The sequence below is a fragment of the Mus pahari genome, chromosome 8, assembly GCF_900095145.1.
Source record: "Mus pahari chromosome 8, PAHARI_EIJ_v1.1, whole genome shotgun sequence".
NCBI classification, from domain to species: Eukaryota; Metazoa; Chordata; class Mammalia; order Rodentia; family Muridae; genus Mus; species Mus pahari.
The window spans coordinates 55,218,393-55,238,612 of NC_034597.1; the positions used below are offsets into that span (position 1 = coordinate 55,218,393).

At 43.9% G+C, this 20,220-nt stretch overlaps 1 protein-coding gene across 2 annotated transcripts in view; it reads right to left on the bottom strand.

Annotated features, from left to right (window-relative positions):
- Msra (methionine sulfoxide reductase A) overlaps nt 1-20,220 on the bottom strand; it is a 319,640-nt gene that overhangs the window by 95,526 nt on the left and 203,894 nt on the right. For both annotated transcript variants that reach the window (XM_021203730.2, XM_021203728.2), the window contains one exon: nt 15,446-15,550. In XM_021203730.2, coding sequence (XP_021059389.1) covers nt 15,446-15,550 — 105 coding nt within the window. The remainder of the gene's footprint in view (nt 1-15,445; nt 15,551-20,220) is intronic.

Sequence of the window (20,220 nt, forward strand, 5' to 3'; positions counted from 1 at the left end):
AGTCCAGCACAGGCCATCAGTGACCACCATAGTCCAGCACAGGCCATCAGTGACCACCATAGACCAGCACAGGCCATCAGTGACCACCATAGACCAGCACAGGCCATCAGTGACCACCATAGACCAGCAGAGACCATCAGTGACCACCATAGACCAGCAGAGACCATCAGTGACCACCATAGACCAGCATAGGCCATCAGTGAGACTTTTTATGGATGCTTACAGAATAAACACCAAGAGTAAACAAGTGGTATAAAATGGAGAAAACCAACTGTGCATGAGCAACCATGCATTTACACTCTCTATTGTTGACTAAAAATGGAGTTTGACAGCTACTTCGAGCTATCCCACTGCTTTGATTTCTCGATCATGATGGACTGCACCTTGGACGGTGACAAAAATAAGCTCTTTCTCCCTTAAGTTGCCTTTGTCTGATTATTTTAACACAACAACAGAATTCGAAACTAAGATTCAACACAGAAAAGTATATAATGCACGTACACACAAGTACTAAAAGTACATAAGACATAGTACATGATTTATTCAGGTGTATTCAAGTGCACACTTCAATGGTACAGTTACATGATTTTATCCTTATTTATTACCAAGAAGTGGATGCTCAGATAAAGACTACCAACATAAAGAAATGGAGTGCCATTGTGCCCTGTGTGTCCCTTCTGATGACAATGCCTTCTAGCTTAGTTTGGCCTGTTTTTGTTCCATTTTCTTCATTTTATGGTTTCAGAACATCTCTTGAGTGAACATCCACTAACCATGGATGCATTCATACTGTGATGAGCCTGTGAGCAGCCCGGGACTGCTAAGGACATTCTCAACATGCTCTCAGCTATGCACATACATGATGTTCTTATGGGTACATACCTGGAATCGGAGCTGTTGGCCAAGGTTTGCATGTCTTTGATGTAACTACATGTGAGCCACTTTCTGGAGCAGTGACCCTGCTTTACAAAGTCAATGTTGCTCTACCCAGAGTCTGGAAGCTTTGAGAACCTATCATTTCATGGATGTGTTCATGTCTGATAGTCCTCTTTCTGTCGGTCAGCTTGGTCCATGATGCAGTCTCACTTGATCTTAATTTGTATTTTCCTAATTGATAACGATGTTTTTAATTTTATGCTTCTCCACTGCTATTTAAATACCTTGGCCACATTCCTTTGCAGCAATCTGTGTTGCTAAAAAAAACCTTTTTCATATATTTTAAATATTCCTGATATAAATCCACTATCAGATATAATCTCATTACTCTTGGCATTTATTTTTTACAATGGGTTAGTTTGCTTAATTTTTATTTATATTTAATTTATATGTAGGAGTGTTTGCCTTCATGTACACCTGGTGTCTGTGTGGTGCCTTCAGCAGCCAGAAGGTGTAGATCCTTTGCAGCTAGAGTTACAAGTGGTTGTGAGACAACATGATGTACTGGGAATTGAACCTGGGTCCTTTGTAAGAGCAGCCAGTGCTCTAAACTGCTGAGTAATTGCTCCAGCCCCCGCAATGCTTTATGATAAGCCAAAATTTTGAGATGGATGAATTTATCAAACTTATTTTGCCGTTTTTAGTTATCACTTTTAGTGTCTTTTATAGGAATCACTTCCACACCCCGCACTATAATGAAGTCATTATATTGACTCAAGTCCTGCATATTTTACTTTTGGCTCTTACAAGGTACTGGTTTTTGTGCATGGCATGAGGCAGATTTTTCCTCCTAAGGATCTGGAAAGACAAAACAACAAACAAACAATAAAAAGGTGTCTTTATTAAATAAAAAGCCCTCTGCCCAGTAGTGGGAGAAGTGGATGGTTTGGTAGCTCTGTCCTCAGGCACGTCTATGTTTTACTTTGCTCCTCTGCACTGTCTATCTGTTCCCCACATCAAATGTACTGCAGCTTAGCTGGTGAGGTTCACAATGACTCAAGACTCGCAGAAGAAAAAGTTCCTGTGTTCTTGTTGTTATATAAGAAAGCGTTTGCTTTTATAAATACATGTGAATCTTTTTTTGTTTTTTTTTTAAAGTCTGAAGGAGAAGGGGTGGAGGAGGAGAGAACAAGAATAGCAACTGCATAGCAGCAGGACTGTAGGTTTTCGTTGGAGCTCATACTAAATTTACAAAATAGTCTAAGAGGAAGTCTAAGCAAAGCCCGTCCATTACTGGATCTTCCAGCTGCCCCATGGCTAAGTGAACACAATTAGAGATTCATTAACGACACTCACCCTCAAGGGACCGCTATCTGAAATTCTCAGGGATGAACCTAATAGTTTATCTTTGCTCATGCCAAGTTCATTTAGTAAAAAGGGCTGCTAACCCCTCCTGCCCCCTGAGTGCTAGGGGGCCTTAGCCTGCTGGAGGCCGATGTATGTTTGGTAGGTTGCTTCCCACTTTTAGAACTCAGGGGCTAGGCGGGAGTTTTAGGAGTTAAGACTGGAAGTGGCAGGTGTCATTTTGCCATATTCTATTGGTCAGAACTCAGTCACTTGACCACTAGTAGAAGAGGAAGTGAGCGTTACTCAGTCACTCCCTTTGCTTCTCTCCTTAACTTAGGTCTGAAGGAGGATCCCTACCCACCCCAGTACAAGGCAGATTAGAGGCTGTAACAGAGTGCACGGCAGCACTTCTGAGTTTGGCCCCAGCATGAGCTACATGATAATGAGTCCCAGGCTGCCATGGGCTACAGAGGGAGCAAGAAATGAATAAACAAGCAAAACACATAAAAACAAACAAAACTACAGTAGTTGCTCCAATATGCTGCAGTTTCTGAACAGTGCACTGTGTTAAGTAGCCTATGTGCACACAGTGGGTCTTTGTACAGATTCTTTCCCATGCTTTTCTCACTTATGAATACTAACTTGTGCTTGAATACCAGTAGCCATGTTTTTCTTTTAATCTGTCCAGGAAACACCCTGTTCCGTTTTCTCAGTTGATGCTGAACTGCTGAACCATGTGCTCTGGAATCCACTTGGTCATAGACCCTGTCTCAAGATGCCACCAATTTCAGTTGGCTAACAGCCCACTGGGGATTTCTGCATACCTGCTCCTAGGTACTAAGACTGTGCTGTGATTTTGCTTTCTCCTGTGCTCAGATCTGGGTATCAAGATTACAGGGAGGCACGGAACAGTCTTCCATTCTCTTCAGCCCTTGGAAGGCATCCCACAAAAGGGCAACCATTTCCCGAGTAAATGTGGTAAGAAAGATTCACTGAAGCATGCGATCTGCTCAGGTATGGATTCAGTTTCTCTAAGGATCCCCAGGCTTGTTTCATTCTGTTGGGCTCTATTTTTTTTAAGAGGTTTATTTTCAATGTAACTTTTTGTCTCAAGTTCATTGCTGCAGGTGTCCTCTGAGTCTGGCAGTGTGTCCAGTGTTTGCAGTGAGATTCCATTTTTTTATTCTTCATACTGGAATTCTCGGCCCTGTTTCACTCTTTGGTTTGTTCTGTGGTTGTTGACCAACTATCCTAACAGTTAACCAGTTGAGTATACGTTTGCGAAGTCTTGGCTTTCATGGTCTTCTCCGCTGTGGTTTGAACTCCACATCATTGGTTTATGTTCTTAATGATCTCTTTCCTACCATTTGAGATTACTTTGTGGTTGGTTTTCTTGCATCTTGAGATGGATGCCCTTCTGTGTTATCACAGATGGGTTTACGATCTGTTTAGCCATGCCCTGGATATATATAGTACCCAATTATTGCCTAATTAAAATATTTTCTAATTTCGTTCATGATTTAGCCTTAGTAACTAGGTTTGCTAGTGATTTTTCTTGTCAGCACAGTGAGAAGCAGCTCTAAGGGGATTTATTTTGGCTAATGGTTTGAGGGACATGGTGCCGTGGAGTGGAGAAAGGCACAGTGGCAGAACTTGCGATTCTTCTTACTTAGTTCACTGGACATCAGGGAGCAGAGACAGGACCAGAAGCAGGATCCCACTGTAAGCCTCAAGAACCTGCCCCACAGTGGGCCACTTCTTCCTCATAACCCTCATCTCCTAAAGGCCCCATAACCCCAGAACAGTGCCACCAGCTGGGGATCAAGTGTTTAAACATACGAGCCTGTGGGGAAATTTCACATGCAAACTAAAATGCTAAGATAGTTAGAAATTAAATTTTCTTTTTTAACATAAGAGGACTTTTCTGGGTAACTTCTGCTACTTTTCCAGTAGAATGCAACGGTGGTAAGAGAATTCTAATCTATGTGATTTTAAACCCTTTAGCCACACTAATCTTTTTTCTGGCTTAGGGTATGCTCTGTGTATGACTGGAAGGACAGGCCATTTCCAGGCACAATGCAATGCTTCATATGTTCAGGGCTCTGAGGTGCTCACACCTTTGATGTCATTAGTAAGGACACAAACCCACACTTTATGGTGCTGGAGAATTCTTTCAGAACATGGGTATCTCGCATCTTCTTCTGCCTGTCTTGTTCCTGCTCCCTTTCATCCTAATCTGGTCATTCCTTACAATCTGTCAGTCGTTCCTTGTGATGTTCTCAGTGCATTCTCAATGTTCAATCCAACATCCTAAATCGTTTTTAATTTGTGAGCTGAACGGAAGAGCCCAGCCTGACATTATTAGAGCCTAGGAACTCCAGTTCCCACCAGTGCTCTCAGCTCTGACCTCCCTTTCCTAATTTAGGACTCTCGTTTGAAGTGTAGTAGTTCTTCTGACTTCATATTTTATTGCTGGAGTGCAAAATTTTCAAATTCTAAATGATGATGTAAAATGTGTGCGGTTCCTCTGAATGTTTCCAAAAGCCCGATTATCTTCCTCTCGCTAATCCTTAACAGCGTGTATGAAATTGTAACGGACACCGCAGGAGTTCACAGACACTGGCAAGTGTGCAGCTGGTTCCAGTCACCACAGGTCATGCTTCCTGCTCTCTGAAATCATCACTTAACAATGTGGTGTCACGTGCCTTACCAGAGGAGGAACACAAGGCTTGGAACTGAGCCCAGGGGAACAAATTCCATCTTTGTCACATAATGGTAATGTCCTAGTAGGCGCCAGGCAAATCCTCTTGCTTCACTGGGGCAGTCTGTCCATCTGCAGAATGGGTCTAACTTTCACAGGTTCCTTTAGGAATCCAATAGGGTTTTACATACATACGCTCCCAAGCACTGTGGTCAGCATGGGAATGCTACCCACTGAGTCCTTTAATCAGTTTGGAGGAAAAGCCAAGCAAACCTGTTCCATATAAGCATTCTATGAAAGGGACACTCGAGAGTGCAAACAGCAGAGATGCTGTGCACATGCACGATGGTGCTATGCGGGGGAAGTACACTTGAGAGAAGAATTAATAATGGAAAAAAAATACCAGATTCTTTGTTTCATTTTTCTCTGTTCCCTGAAATTCTTTAAAGAATGAAACCCCTCACAGAATCCGTAATGCTGGGTTTGAGCCACTTTTCCATTTTGTGTGTGTGCAGCTGTTCCCTCCCTACAAGCATGCACATCTGCTCATTAGCAATACAATATCATTCCCACTGTCTAATTATTTGCAGATGATAGATTTCTTATACATGATCTAAAAAAAGGGTAGTCCTTCAAAACTGGTGACTTATTTAAAAAAAAAAACAAAAAACAAACTAACTTAAAAGGGTCAGCACAATAAAGTTCAGATATTAATTTGGCAAGTTCAAATATACACACACCAGCCCTTAATTACCCACTTGATGGGAAACAGGAGGAAAATGGGATTTTTCTCCCTGCAATTAATGTTTCCCAGTAGACAGCATGGGGGTGTGCATGGGGGAGACACTGGCTGCTCTTCCATGCACCTGGAAAGAGGCTATGGGGCAGCCGCACTGAGATGGCTAGAGTGATGTTCACGGAGGGAGTGGGCAGGACACCTGTTATAAACTTCTGGCCTCTATAAGTTTACCTTCATACACACACACACACACACATGCACACACACACACACACACACACACACACGGACACACACGGACACGGACACATGGATACATGGACACACACACACATATATACACAGAAGGTCCTTGGGACTTTCCAGCCTTAAGTGTAAGCTGAGAAAGCCTGCATGCTTCTGCATTTTCGTTGCCGCCCCCACTCTCGCTGGCAAGTTCATCTGCCTTGTTGCTGAGGCATGCCTTCCCTAGAAACCACTTCTTCAGGACTTGAGTGTAGACTGAAGACCAGCAGCAATCAAGGAATTCTCTAGGCCTCCAATGCTAGATTGGGACTACAGTGACATCTAACTGCATGAACTCAACACTTACATTCTCAGCCTCTCCAGGATGAGACAGCCATTATTAGACTACCTAGCCCATATCCTGTAAGCCAGTCTAATCACACACACACACACACACACACACACACACACACACACACACACACATTCTATCAAGTTAGAAAACCCGGATGTATACACAGACCAATCATTCAGTTTGGGGTAAATTCTGAGAAGGTCAGAAGGTTTGTTGGTGGAGAACTACACAGGTGATGATGGCAAGGAGTTCTACTTTAGCTTGGGAAGGTCAAGGAAGACCTCTTTGAAGACAGCAGAAATCAAGAGGACACGAAGGAGCCATGCTTGTTAAGGGCTGTGGGCAGACTTAGCAGTAGTGCCAGACTAGAGCAAGAAAATGTTTCTGTTGTCTAGAAGCAGAATAAAGAAATGGAGGTCACTGTATTTGAGATGCTCTGAGCAGAGAGGGGGAGTTAATTTAAAGTTAATCTGAGGTCACACTGTCCACTTTAGAGTTTATAAATGGCTTCAAAGGGACTGGGCAATCAGAGAATGTGTTGAAGCATGAGAGTGGCTTGTTTTGTGATTTAACACCTTGGACAAAAGATCAGGAAAGGGTCAATTCAGCTGGGTCTGTCAATCACCTGGTTCAGAGAACACCCCCTCAGGAAGGCTGATTCACCATGAAGACATGCTAAGGAGGTTGGAAGGAATAATTATACCCTTAATGAGCTCATGTGCTGAATTTCCCAGAAGCCACTCACTTTACGGCAGCTTACAGAGCATCATGGGTGCAGCACTGTTGAACCAGCCTTCTTTCTGATCTCTAACTCTGGTGTTCTAACTCGGACACCAGCCAAGGATCTAAACATGTGTTTCCTAGTCAGGGCTTTTGCACTCATTCTCTGAAGCCCCCGCTGCCACCGTGCGGGCATCTGCTTACTGACATCCACTGCTGAACACACTGGTTTTCTTGGACCCTATCTCTAAAAGGTATGGCCTTCTACCTTCCTCTTCTCCATCTCTACCTGGTGGCTACTGAGACTTACAGCCTGCTTGTCCTGGAGTTTTTCTTTCGCACACTAATAAGACAGTCCTCAAAACTTTCCCCTGAATTAGTTTTTAGATTCTTCTATTAACAAAACTAAGAACCAGTAAGAGGGAACTTTGATATCCCTGGTAACAGCAGGATGAGCCAGAAGGAGCCCTGAGTATGGCCAAGGAAGATGAAAGCAATAATACATTACCTCATGGCTGGTGTGTGGGTGGGCCAAACTCAAAGCTACAGACGGCATCACCATCCTGAGTCCCCACTCACACACTAAATGTGATTACAGATGTCTTGATCATAGAGCAGTTTAATTCAAGTTTTAGAGGGTGACAGCAGCTCACCATGAGTTTATTGCTGTGGCTGTGCTAGTGAGAATACAGGACAGGTAAAAAGAAGGGAATGAGTCCCAAAGTGTCAACCAAGGTAACAGTAGGTTAGGCAAGGCAGTTCTTTCCTTAAGAGCTCTGACTGCGATGATGACTTGATACTTCTGTGCTGTAGTTCTGCCATTCCCTGAGGCCCACGATGGCTTCCCACTGAATACATGCACAAGATCAGGGGGAAGAAGAAGAGGGAAGATCACATCCTGCCACCAAGTATACAGAAACATGTGATCCATTGCATCCACACACTGAGAAGGAGGAGGAGGAAGAGGAAGAGGAGGAGCAGATGATGTTGAGCTGGTAAACATCCTTCCTAGAAGTACAGAGCCTGGAACTTGATCCCATCACACTCACTAATACCTGAATAGTCACACTTCCAACAAATACCATGCTCCACTCCAAGGCTTATGGAAATTTGAGTCTTTTTTTTTTAAAGATTTTTTTAAAATTTTTTTTATGTGTATGCATGTTTGTTTGTGTGCATGCCTGGTGCCTGCTTAAGTCAAAAGAGGGCACTGTATCCCCTGGAGTTAGAGTTATGGAGTTGAGAGTCACCATGTAGGTGCTGAGAATTGAGCCTGGATCCTCTGCAAGAACACAGGTGTTCTTCATTGCTAAGCCATCTCTCCAGCCCCAAAGTTTGAGCCTCTATTAGTATGTGTATATCCAGCTAAAATTATAAGCTATCCAAGTGGAGAAATAGACACTGGGTCAGTAGCCACTATGAACAGGCCGTGGTTCCCAAAGGACTATCTAGAAATTATTCTTGGTTTAGAGCTACCAGGAAAGACCTGCAAGTCCCACGGTGAGCTGGCATGGCCTAGTGGCCATAGGATGCATATTATGGGTAGCTATTCCCATTTTCCAGAGGCAAGTGAAGCTGCTATGGTTAACAAAACGTGGCCTTCACTTTAGAGTAGAATTAAATACATAGAACAAGTTTTTACTGCTCTCACTTTTAAAAGGACACTGAAGTCAGAACTGTTATCACAAAGGACCAGCATGTTTAACACAGGAGGAGGTACTCTTGCCCAGACGTTTGCTGTCTTCTAGAGCTGAGGAAAGAAACTAGACTGAGCCTTCAGCAAACATGGGGCCCACCAACACTGAGCAAAGCTCTGAGGCCTTAGGAACCTTGCCCCTTCTTTTTTCATTAAGTGGGGATGGCAGATAAGATAAAAAGAAGTCAAAAACTTAAAACACTCATCACTTAGGCTAGCCCCTAAGAGGTCCTTAATCACCCCAGATAGATGAGATGAAATAGCCTATAGCTGAGAAGTCAGACATTGTGTATTGTGATTTGGCCCCAGGGTCCATGGCCTGAACTCTGTGTCCTAGGCAGGAATAAAAATATTGAACTGGACCCCCAGTGTGCACTAGGTCTAGAGGCTGGAACCACATCTTCTCATTCCTCTACCAGAAGCAAAATTCAGAAGTCTGCGGGAGAGGCTCATTGCCTGCATCAACAGCATCATGGAATCAAAACACAAACCATGCTGAACTCTTCCCAGTCACACGGGGGACAAGAGAATCTCCGAGAATATAAAATCTAATCTCTAGCAGATGGAGGGCAATGGGCTATAAACACAAACTTCAAAGTCTGGTGAAGCACTGGTGTGTTGAGAAAGTTCTGGCTCTGCCTGCCACTCTCTCGGCACCTTGAGACTTTCATGCTCGTCTATTTAGTTCTTATACCAGTTACACCATGAGGCTAGGCTGTGTCTTTAGCAGATCTGATGACTATTCTTGGTTGTCAACTTGACTATACCTGGAATGAACTATAGTTCAGAAATGGAGAGTACACTTGTAATCCAAATCTTGAGGCTGGAAGACAAAGGCTTTTGATGTAGCTCTTGAGGTGGGAAGACACACCTTTAATCTGGGCCACACCCTCTCTGGCAGCCTTCATAGGGACAATGGAAGAAGGAAGCTTTTGCTCTTCACCTGCTTGCCTTCACCTTGCTAGCACTGCATCCCTTCCCTGGCATTGGAGCCTACTTCCACAGGATTCCAGCATACACAGAAGACCAGCTGAGACCCAAGCCTCATGGGTCTGAGCAACTACTAAATTCCTGGGCTTTCCACTCATGGCCAGCCATTATTTAGATTAGCTGGACTGCAGCCTAAAAGAATATACATATACATATACATATACATATACATATACATATACATATACATCATATACATTCACTCATTCCAGACCATCTGTGACTCTAGACAACCCTGACTAATAAAGCAGATTAAAGAAAAACAGCGAAGTTCAGAATTGAGTGTCTTGGCCCAACATCTAAAGACTGGAGAGGGTCTAAATTGGGGCCACAACCCAAATCTCTTCTATCTCAGTCTCTTCCATGTTCCCTGGGGAAATTCAGCAGTTCGGGGACCAAATGGTTACACCTATAGTTATATCTGGGTAAAGACAGAACACAAACACAGAATGTACTGGCCTAAACTTGAGGATTTTGGCCAAAGTACAGGTTTTGTGGTACCTGGTAGATGAGGTGAAAGAGTCTCCTCTTCTCTAGCCAAATGAAGCTGAGGTTTTTGGTCAATTACTTCACTTGAACCACTGAGAGAAAATCTCTTGAGACTGAGAAACAATCACACAGTGACTATGGAAGGACAGATCCCTGGACCTATCTATAGCTCTGTGTGTATCTGTGTGTGCATGTGTGTGCATGCATGTGTATATAACCATGTGTGCATGTGTGCGTGTGTATGAATGTGCTGTATGCATTGTGTGTGCACATGTGCACACGTGTGCATGTCTGTTGTGCCTGTATTTGTGCATGCACATGTGTGTGTGCAAACATGTGCATGCATATGTGTGTATGTGTGCACGTGTGTGCTCATGTGTGTGTATGTATATGTGTGTGCATGTGTGTTTGTGTGTGTGATGTTAGTTGCCCTCCTTCATCACTCTCCACTTAGATTTTCTAAGTCAAGACTTCTCATTGAACCTGGAGCTCACTGCAGGTAGGCTGGCCAGCCAATGAACTCCAGGGATCCTTCCATGTCTACCTCCCAGCTCTGGAATTATAAGCAGATGACATCCTGATAGGCTTCTGACAAGGACAGTGGCTGTCCAAACTCTTGTCATCATGTATGCATAGCAATCACATCACTGATGAAATTGTCTCCCCAGCCTCCATACCAGAATCTTCCGTTTCTTGCCAGTTTTGTCTCCTTCTACACAGTAATTATGTCTGTGACTCTGTTCTACCTATGAGTGCTGCTTCAGTTCCTGGAAGCACAGACACATAGGATTTCCTGTTTCCTCTGTGTCCTGAGGATCCGACTTACTTGAATAGAGATTTTAAGCTTAAATTCTGCTGCTTCTGTGGTAGGACCCTTGGCATTAGAAAAACAAACAAACAAAAAAAACAAACAAACCATAACTGCAAATATCATCCAAGGGTTTTACTTTCCCTCCAAATACATTAAACTCCAATCCAAAACTGTGAGTGGCCCATTCAGACCTTTAACAACTTCATCAAGAAGGTTCTACAATCTTCCAACATGCTATTTACAGTCTGTATCTCTGGAGTCATGCTTTTGGGGAAGATGCCCATGTTTTCTGGGCGTATCCTAGCATCCAAGGCCAAGTGGTCCTTCTCAACTTCTTCGGCACTGTCGGTCTTTTTGTGGACAAGCAGTACTCATACAGGTGGGAGCATTCCCTGGGTGGCTTTAGGAATTGCCTAGTTTTGCTTCTGGAAAAGAAGTTTGAGGGGTTGTTGCTTCACAGTTCAGAGTTGCCCACGCCCACCATGCTGCTCTCTCCTGAAAGTTTCCTCTCTGTATGAGGTAGCTGCCTTATATGTGTTCCCTACCCTCACCCCTGGCACTGGGGCTCTCTTTGACAGCCATTTTCTTGGGAAATGGAGGAGGAGGGGAACCTAAGTTCATTCACAGACTAGCTTTCTCCTGATGACTGCCTATCGTTCACGCAATGGTCTGCAATCTAACCTTGGAGAAGTTACACATGACGACAAGTTTTGAAGCTTCCGTGGTCACTGGAATATGATCCAGGGTTCTTCTGAATTTGTGTTTTGGCTTCAGTTTTTCCAGTGTCCACTCATACTTAGACAGATGATGCCATGACACTTATCTGAGTGCTCAGCTGATCTTGATCCACTAGGTTCTGACTTTCTTACAAGAACTCATTTCCCAGAGCTAGAGTAATGGCTCAGCTGTTAAGAGCACTGACTCCTCCCCCAAAGGTCCTGAGTTCAAATCCCAGCAACCACATGGTGGCTCACAACCATCCGTAATGAGATCTGACACCCTCTTATGGAGTGTCTGAAGACAGCTACAGTGCACTTACATATAATAAATAAATTAATTAAAAAAAAAACACATTTCCCTGTTTCAGGGGCTGAATCCTCCCACCTATTTGGACCATTTAGTGATTAGCATCACCAAATGGTATGCCTGACAAACAGAGGATATACAAGGATGGACAACTACTTCCACAGCAGTTCACAGGAGAGTCTCACACATTTTCTGGCCACATCTCTCAAACCCTGAATACTTATTCTGAATTACTGAGGAAACCCCGAATCAAGCCACAAAGTCTTGAAGAAGCACTATTTAGTGACCTCCCTTTCATCTTAGTCAATGGTGAGATATTAACCAAATGGCTTAAACCTCTGATTTATAAATGAGCACAGCCAACAGTCCTAATATGGTAAGGACAGAGATGAAATTAGACAAATGGATGAGAATTTCCGTGATTGAAGGCATAGGAATTTGAGTCTAGCTAAAGAGCAGGAAGAGCACGTGGCTCTGGGGCTTAGGAAGCCATGTGACACTGGCAGAGTAGGCAGCTAGCTGCAGGAAGAACAGGTCTCAGACCCCTAGAGTCTTCTGGTGCATCTTACATGTCTCTGTCACTGTTAAATTCCTTCCTGGTGAACTAACAGAGCACATACAAAGCGCCTTAGCCTTGGCACCCCAGCAAAGGGAGATACCTTCTTTTCTCCTGTAACAGCCCTGGGGGCTGACTCTAATATCTCTGCTAAGTCATCTACCCATCCCTTAAGCAATAGGACAAAAGCCTGGCCAAGATGAAGTCATCCCTTAGGCCAGTGAATCTAGCCTGGTATCTAGAAGGTTCCTGGGGGACCTCCTAAGGGAGAGGAAGAGGGATGAGGGGGAGGGGGAGGAGGAAGAAGAGGAAGGGAGAGAGGGAGGAGGAAGAGGAAGAAGGGGGAGAGGGAGAGGGAATGCTAGCATGTTCCACTGCATTTGAGCTATCCCCAAAGTGATCCTGGTAACGGCATGGGAAGCACATGGAAAGTCAAGGCTTCGGTCCATGATGCTCACCTGGATGGGTTTTAAAATGACTTCCAGGTTATGAGTCTATGAATGGCATTAAAAACACCCCTAGAAAAAAGCAGGCAAACCTGTCACAGTGGATAGTGTGCTGTCACTCTGGTGCACAGTGTGATGGGTTCATAGTGTACCCTTCCTCTTTTCACAAGCTGAAGTCTCTGCTCCTATACCACAGACTGTGGTTGCATTTGTAGATTCAAAAGAGTAGTTCTTGGTTCTTTAAGCATTTTATTTTACATGTGTGGGTGTTTTGCCTGTGTATATACTTGTGTACCATGTCTGTGTCTGGTGCTCTTGAAGTCTAGAAATGCAAATTATGTGGATCCTAGGAGTCAAATCTGGGTCCTCTGGAGGAGCAGACAGTACTCCTAACTGCTGAGCCATCTCTCCAGCCCAACTGATGTTTTGTAAAAGGTAATTAAGTATAACAAGGCCACTAATAAAACCAGTGTCTTTGTAAGAAAAGGAAACCCATCTCGGAAAGACTACGTGAGGACCAGAGAGAAGAGGGCCATCCGCACACCAAGGAGAGAGGCCCCAGGGAAAAAGAAAGCCTGCTGACTCCCAGCCTTTGACTTACGGTTGAGAAGCCTCCAGAATTTTGAGACAATAAATTCTTGCTTTGGAGGCCATCTTGGCATTCATATACTTTTATGCCCTGCTAGAAGAGTAACACAGACAACAAACAAACAAACAAGAAAACCAAGAGGAGGTGAGGAAGGCTATTGAGGCAAATGTAACTTAAGTGTGGGAGAGAATAGAGTGTGTAAGGGCCTTCCTTGGACTCTCTCCTGGCCATTCAGGGGCCATACCTGTTAACATAGCTGAGCTGATAAGGGCATGGTGGAATGGGTAAGATATTAAAGGAGGACATAAAGGTAGACAAATAGTGACATGTGGCCCTGTCTGAGATGCTGCTGAAGTGAGCCCTCAGGGGTCCTACAGGAACAGAACATTGTGCAAGGCAGCCAAGTTACAGGCTCCAAGCTGCCCTGCATGACCTTGCTTTGGGCTTTCTGGATTCCTGATGTGGGTCTCCAGGGTGGTTTAGAAGCTCGAAGCATTCTATCTTGACCCCTGGCTTTATCTGACATATAACTGAATGTCTGCAGCAGTGAGTCTGAGGAAGACTCACTAGCATGAGCTCTTGGATACAAGCAACACCCAGAGTTTCCTATCTCAGCTGATAGGGCAACCCAGTGGTCCAAACTGGTGACAACAAACCTTTAGACCAAAGTGCTCTTGTCCCCGTAGGCCTTGACCTACTGGCCCACATCTCAGCTCTCACCTCACCTCAGGACCCACCCCCATAGAAACCCAGACATTTCCATTACAGCTCCACCCAGGTCTTAGCCCTTATCTACCTGGTGGGCTCACCTGATGATATAAAAGCCCTCTCTCTCTGCTGTACTTGCCTTCGCCCTGATCTTTGATCTTGGCAAATGACCCCTGTAGTGGGTAGTTCTAGTGGGGCATATTGGGGGACACACTTGACATAACACACAGCACTTGAGACCCACCAACTTGCTCTGTTGGGCTCATGCTAAGATTTTACCACAAGCACAAACGTAGCTGGAAATCTCCACTCCTTAAGAGATTGTCAATATGGCAAACCCCTCACAGAAAATGCCAAAGGGAAACTTGTTTATGTGAATAGACAGAGGCTGGGCAAAGGATGCTTGTGCAGGATCCCAGTTTAGAAGCCTCGCCATCCCCGAGCACAGTACTGATAAAGCCACCCTTGTAAGGAGGCTAGGATGTAGCAGAGAAATCTTTCACTATTTACTATAGTATTAGCCAACTAGAGACTTTCTGCTTGCCAGTGTATCCAAATAATGTATCTGGCCACCAGATACTGTTTGTAGTCAAAATACATTAATATCCCCACATGACAGATTCCAAAGAGGACAAATGAAACGTTTGAATAGCCCAAGTTGCATTGTGGACTACTGAACACTGTTTTTCACCTTTATATTCTTTTTGTTCCTTCTTGTAATCACCCACAGACATTTCTTTAAAAAACAAACCCGATAACGTCAAAAAGATGAGAAAAGCTAAACTCAGAGAAAACAAAGGGACCATAAATCAGGGAAACTTTGTGGTTACTGGGAAGACACTTTAATTTTGTAGACAAAAGGCTGCATTAAGGAAGAATAATGCAATAATCAAAGGTGAAGGGATCGCCATTGTCTGGTGTCTTTCTCTGTGGGAATTTTCCCACCCCTGACAGCTGTAATGGGGGGAGGGGCGCTGGCTGTGGATGTGCCTTTATTCTCTTACCCCACACTCCCCATGTGCTCCCACCCCGTTCCGTCAGTAAATGTCTGCAATCATATTCTTGAGCTCCTGTGTGATTTCAAGGTTCATCTCTCCCATGCAGCTCAAACACTAATTATCCCAGCTGTAATTAGTAAGATAATTAAATACTGGCTCACTCATCACTCTACCTTGGGTCGGGTCGTGATTCTCCCAGAAGACCTTGAGCAGTTCCTCAAAGCTGATGTGCTCTGGCCGGTACACAACCCGGACGACTTCGGCGTGGCCAGTTTTTTCTACAGAGAGACAGAACATACAACCCAATTTTACTGATAACATCAAGTCATTGCAAGCTATTGGGGCTCCAAAGATCCTGCAGATGGAAACTGAACTTTTCTCTCTGATGGAAGGGTACAAGTGTAATTGGATTTCAGTTGCTGGTCTCATCCCCAGGCTCTGTCCTCAGTTATAAAAGCATAGTTATCCTCCCTGGAGAGTCCCAGGGATGAAGACCTCTGTGTCTTTCATATGAGAACTAAACTCCATTTTCACTTTTCTCCCCCCACCCCCACATTTATTCAGGTGTGTGGGTGCATGTGTGTGGGTGTGCATATGGAGACTTCAAGTTGATGTCAGGAATTATTCCTGATTGCTGTTGTACCTTATTCACAGAGGCAAGACTCCTCAGGCAAAGCTAGAGCTCGATCACACGGCTAGTCTTGTTGCTCAGAGGATCTTCTATCTCTCCCTGCTGCTGGACTTTACAGGTGTGCTGCTGCTTTTCTGTGGGGGTTCTGTGGAATCTAAACTCCAGTTCTCACCCTTAAACAGCAAGTGCTTTAACTGCTGAGCCATGTCCCCGGCCTGGATTTTCATCTTCTAGTCTCATTCTTATGAAATCGAGAGCCAGTCAGTCTGACCTGGTGCTCAGGAGTGAAAACTCTGAAATGGGACTTTCTCAATTTCTTTTTACATCACCCTAACTACAAGGAGTAGGCTCAGCTGAAGGACAGACCAGAGTAATGCTAGAGAGAGAAACCTTCAGAAATAGACCGAGAACTCCTCCCTATGAGGTAAATTAGTGGTGAGGCACAATTGCTGTGCCCTGAACACTGAGTCAGAGCCGAGCACCCAGGAGTTGTATTTTCTCAGCCCAGTTCCTCTCTGTAGTGAGTATCCATGCTAGAAAACGTCCTTTGCAGTGCCCACCATAAGTGGGTTTATTCTCTCACAGGCGATCCTGAAGATTCGAGAATGGGGAACGAAGTGCATGCCTGTGTACTTCTTATAACTGTCAAGGTCATGTTTTTCCTGTTGGCCAGTCTCAGAAGCCCCTCCCACACGACACAATCCCTGTATTCAAGTCTGTGCACTCTCTTCTGTCACTTTGTGTATCATAAAGAATTTGGCCTTGTCCAAAGAGAGGTCTGGCCTTTTCCCTCAGTGCCTGTGAGGAAAACTATGCGATACCCCAGTAGAAAGGATGCTGTTCACAGTGGGCCTCAGGATGAGGTGAGCTATACACAGCAGTCTTAAGGTAGGACTGACCATGCAGAAAGAACAACCATGGAACCTTTGGTTGGCATGCTTTTAGCTAACCTGGAGACTGACTCCAACCACACTGGGCGTCACTCTGTCGATCATGCTGACAGGATGACTGGTACCTGCATAAAATCCTGGGACACCAAATCTTAGGTAGGTCTCACTGATGAACAATTGCCTTGCATGGATGCTGGAGATTATCCCAGTTCTGCTGGAGAAAGATCAGAAGTCTGTGGAATCCACCCCAACACTGCACTTCGATTCCCTGGCTGGCCTGGAGCCCTGTTCTGTGCTGGTAATAAATCAAGACTATTTTTTCATTGAATTCTGATGGTCCTTCATGCAAATGAACAACTGTGAGATAGTCCGGGGAGACACTCTGGACTTAAGCCTCAGTAGGCCAGAGCGTCCACTTGCATGAGGCTTTCTCACTTCAGTTGTGTCTGACAGCAACTCCCTTTTACAAACCAGATAGCCAAGATACACGGAAGTCAGATCTGCCCAAGGCTACACAGATAGTGGATTTCAGTACTATAACTTAAAAACATGTGCCCACTGACTCCACACCCAGGGCTATGTCAAAGGAGACTAAGCAAGGTGAACACAGGAAGCCTGAGTCCAGAAAAGGAATAGGATTTCTTGTTCTCTCTATTACTTTTAATATGTAAATTTCTTTTTGATTATAGGAACAATGTTTATGAATAATGTTAAGCTGAGAAGATGTAAGAAACGTAAGGAGCAGGTGAAACCGCGCACTACCATGAAAGTTTGAGCAAATGGCACTTGTAATGACTGTGTAACACTCCATCAGGTCGTTCAGCTACGTTGCCATTGTTTCTTATCACTGGGCATTTACACAGGATCCTTTTTCTAACCATGGACGTAAACATTTTCCCACACTTCAGAGGCATCTCTAGCCGCAGCTGACTAACTGGAATTTCTGAATCAACATTTATAAATATTGAAAGATTTCTTAGTGTCCAGTGCCAAATGTCTCCTCAGTAAAGCTGGCCACATTTTCCTTCCCCATAGGCACCATGAGGGCTGGTCTCCCTCACTGCTGTGGTCTTTTTAATCTGTAGCATTCATAGGTGGAGGAGAGGTTCTGCCTCAGTGGGGGTAGTTTCATGTTACAGGAGTAAACACTGAATCTCGTGGTGTTGGCCAATTTAGCTTTTGCTTTGCCCTAATGTTTGTCATGTTCTTTTTTTTCCATGAGCTATTAGTGGATATTATAGTAAAATTTTATTACTAATTGGTCAATCCATACAACTTTATTCCAATACCATAGTCATAGAACTTAGCATCTAAGCAGATTTTATATTTGTTTATTACTTTGTCCATTTTCATGTGTGTATGGTTTGTATGTGTTTGTGTTTGCATGTATGTGAGTATGTATTGTGGGTGCATCTGCATGGCTGTATGTACATGCAGAGGCCAGAGGTTGATGTCTGCAAGAATCACCCTGATCCCTTTTCTGCCATATTCATTGAGGCAGGATCCTGCAATCAAACCCAAAGATTGCCAATGTCAATTTGCTGGCCAACTTTCTCTGGGGATTCTTGCTTCCAACTTCAGAGTAATTACAGTGAGCCACCATGCCCACCTAGCATTTCCATCCAAACTATGGACTCGTACTGCACTGCAATCACTTTAACCACTGGACTTATCCCAATCCCATAAGTAGACTTTATGCTAACAAATCTAAAAGGGGAGGCTATGGGGAGCTTAGAAGACTCAGTATGCATAACAGTTGGTGATGGCAAAACACTTTTGGTCTATTACATATCTGATTTAATCATCTGCAATGTCAAAATGAATGACTTAACTACTAAAGTGATTAGTGACCTGATAATATGAAAAGCATTAACGGGCAGGGGAGATGACCCAGTGGTAAAGTGTCTACCTCATAAACGGAAGGGCCTTGGTTCAGATCTCCAGCACCCATATGAGAAAACTTAGCATGGTAGCTCCTATCTGTAATGAATGCTGGGATGTTAGTGGTATGGACGAGTGGCTCCCTAGAACTCATTGGCTAGTTAGCCTAGCCAAATTAACCAGGAGAGACCCTGTCTCAAAACACACTGTGGAGAGTGATGGGGGAAACATCTGATGTTGACCTTTGACCACCACACACAAATACATGTGCACACACTCACAATGAATACATCCTGAACTACACATACACATATGCACACACATACACAAAGCACTTAGGCCCTCTGAATGTTAAAAATGGTAACAATAGGTTATAAACATGACAGACATATTTGGTATGAAAAGCCTTGAGACCCAACAGGGTATGTAAACCAGAGATGCAAGCAGGCACCTCACATAGGAAGCAATAACTGTACTGTGATGTAAAAAAAAATTGTTCAATATTTTTTATGACTGAATAAAAGCAAATAAATGCATGCTAAAATACTAGGGTACCATCTTTTATTTATTACCTGCAAAACTGCTTGAAAGTGTGCTGGTGATGGTGAATGGATGATGGCCTGCCTCATGTGACCCATGACAGGGGGAAAAAAGACCAAGCCATTTTAGAAAGGTCACTTGTGAATGTGGAAAGAGCCAAGATGTTCGTGTACTTTGATTATGTGACCAGGAAATGCAGCTCATAAGTGCAGCACCCCAGTAATGGGAAGATACCCAAATACCCATGAAATTTACTCTGCCACCTCTACAATGGCAGAGTAGTGTGAGAAACACATATTTGATTAAATGTTACCATTTTGGCTTCACATAACAGCAGCAATCATGCGTGCCATCATATAGTATATGCTTTTTGGTAGCTGGCTTATCTCATTTGGCATAATGTCCTCCAGTCCATCTATGCTGAAATATATGTTAGAAGGTCTTCTTTTCATCTCACTGTGTGTGTGTGTGTGTGTGTGTGTGTGTGTGTTTGTGCGCGCACGCGCACGCATGCACACAAACCATGTTTAGTTTATCCATTCATCCACCAATGGACACTTGAGCGGCCTCTGCCCTTTTGCTTCTATTAACACAGGATACAATTTTAGTACAAAACAGACACTGCCTTCTTCACAGAAGAGCAAGCCAGGGTGTCTTTACAAGTTTTCTCACAGAAATCACACCTCTAGGAAGCAACAGGATCCAAGCCCACCAAGTTTTAAATGGAGGTAAAGTATTTGCCTATCCAATGACCACCAAGGAGAGATTTAGAACAGAGGAGCCTGAATTCACTAGGAGACAGCAAATGCCACAGAAACAGTGACCTATAGGAAAAGTTGCAACTGTGTGGCAATGGATATTCAGGCTCAAAAAAAATTAGCTGCTTCTTTTGGGATAGCAATGTGGGATCAGGAAGAATTGTTGTTGTTGATTTTCTTTTTTCTTTCTTTCTTTCTTTCTTTCTTTCTTTCTTTCTTTCTTTCTTTCTTTCTTTCTTTCTTTCTTT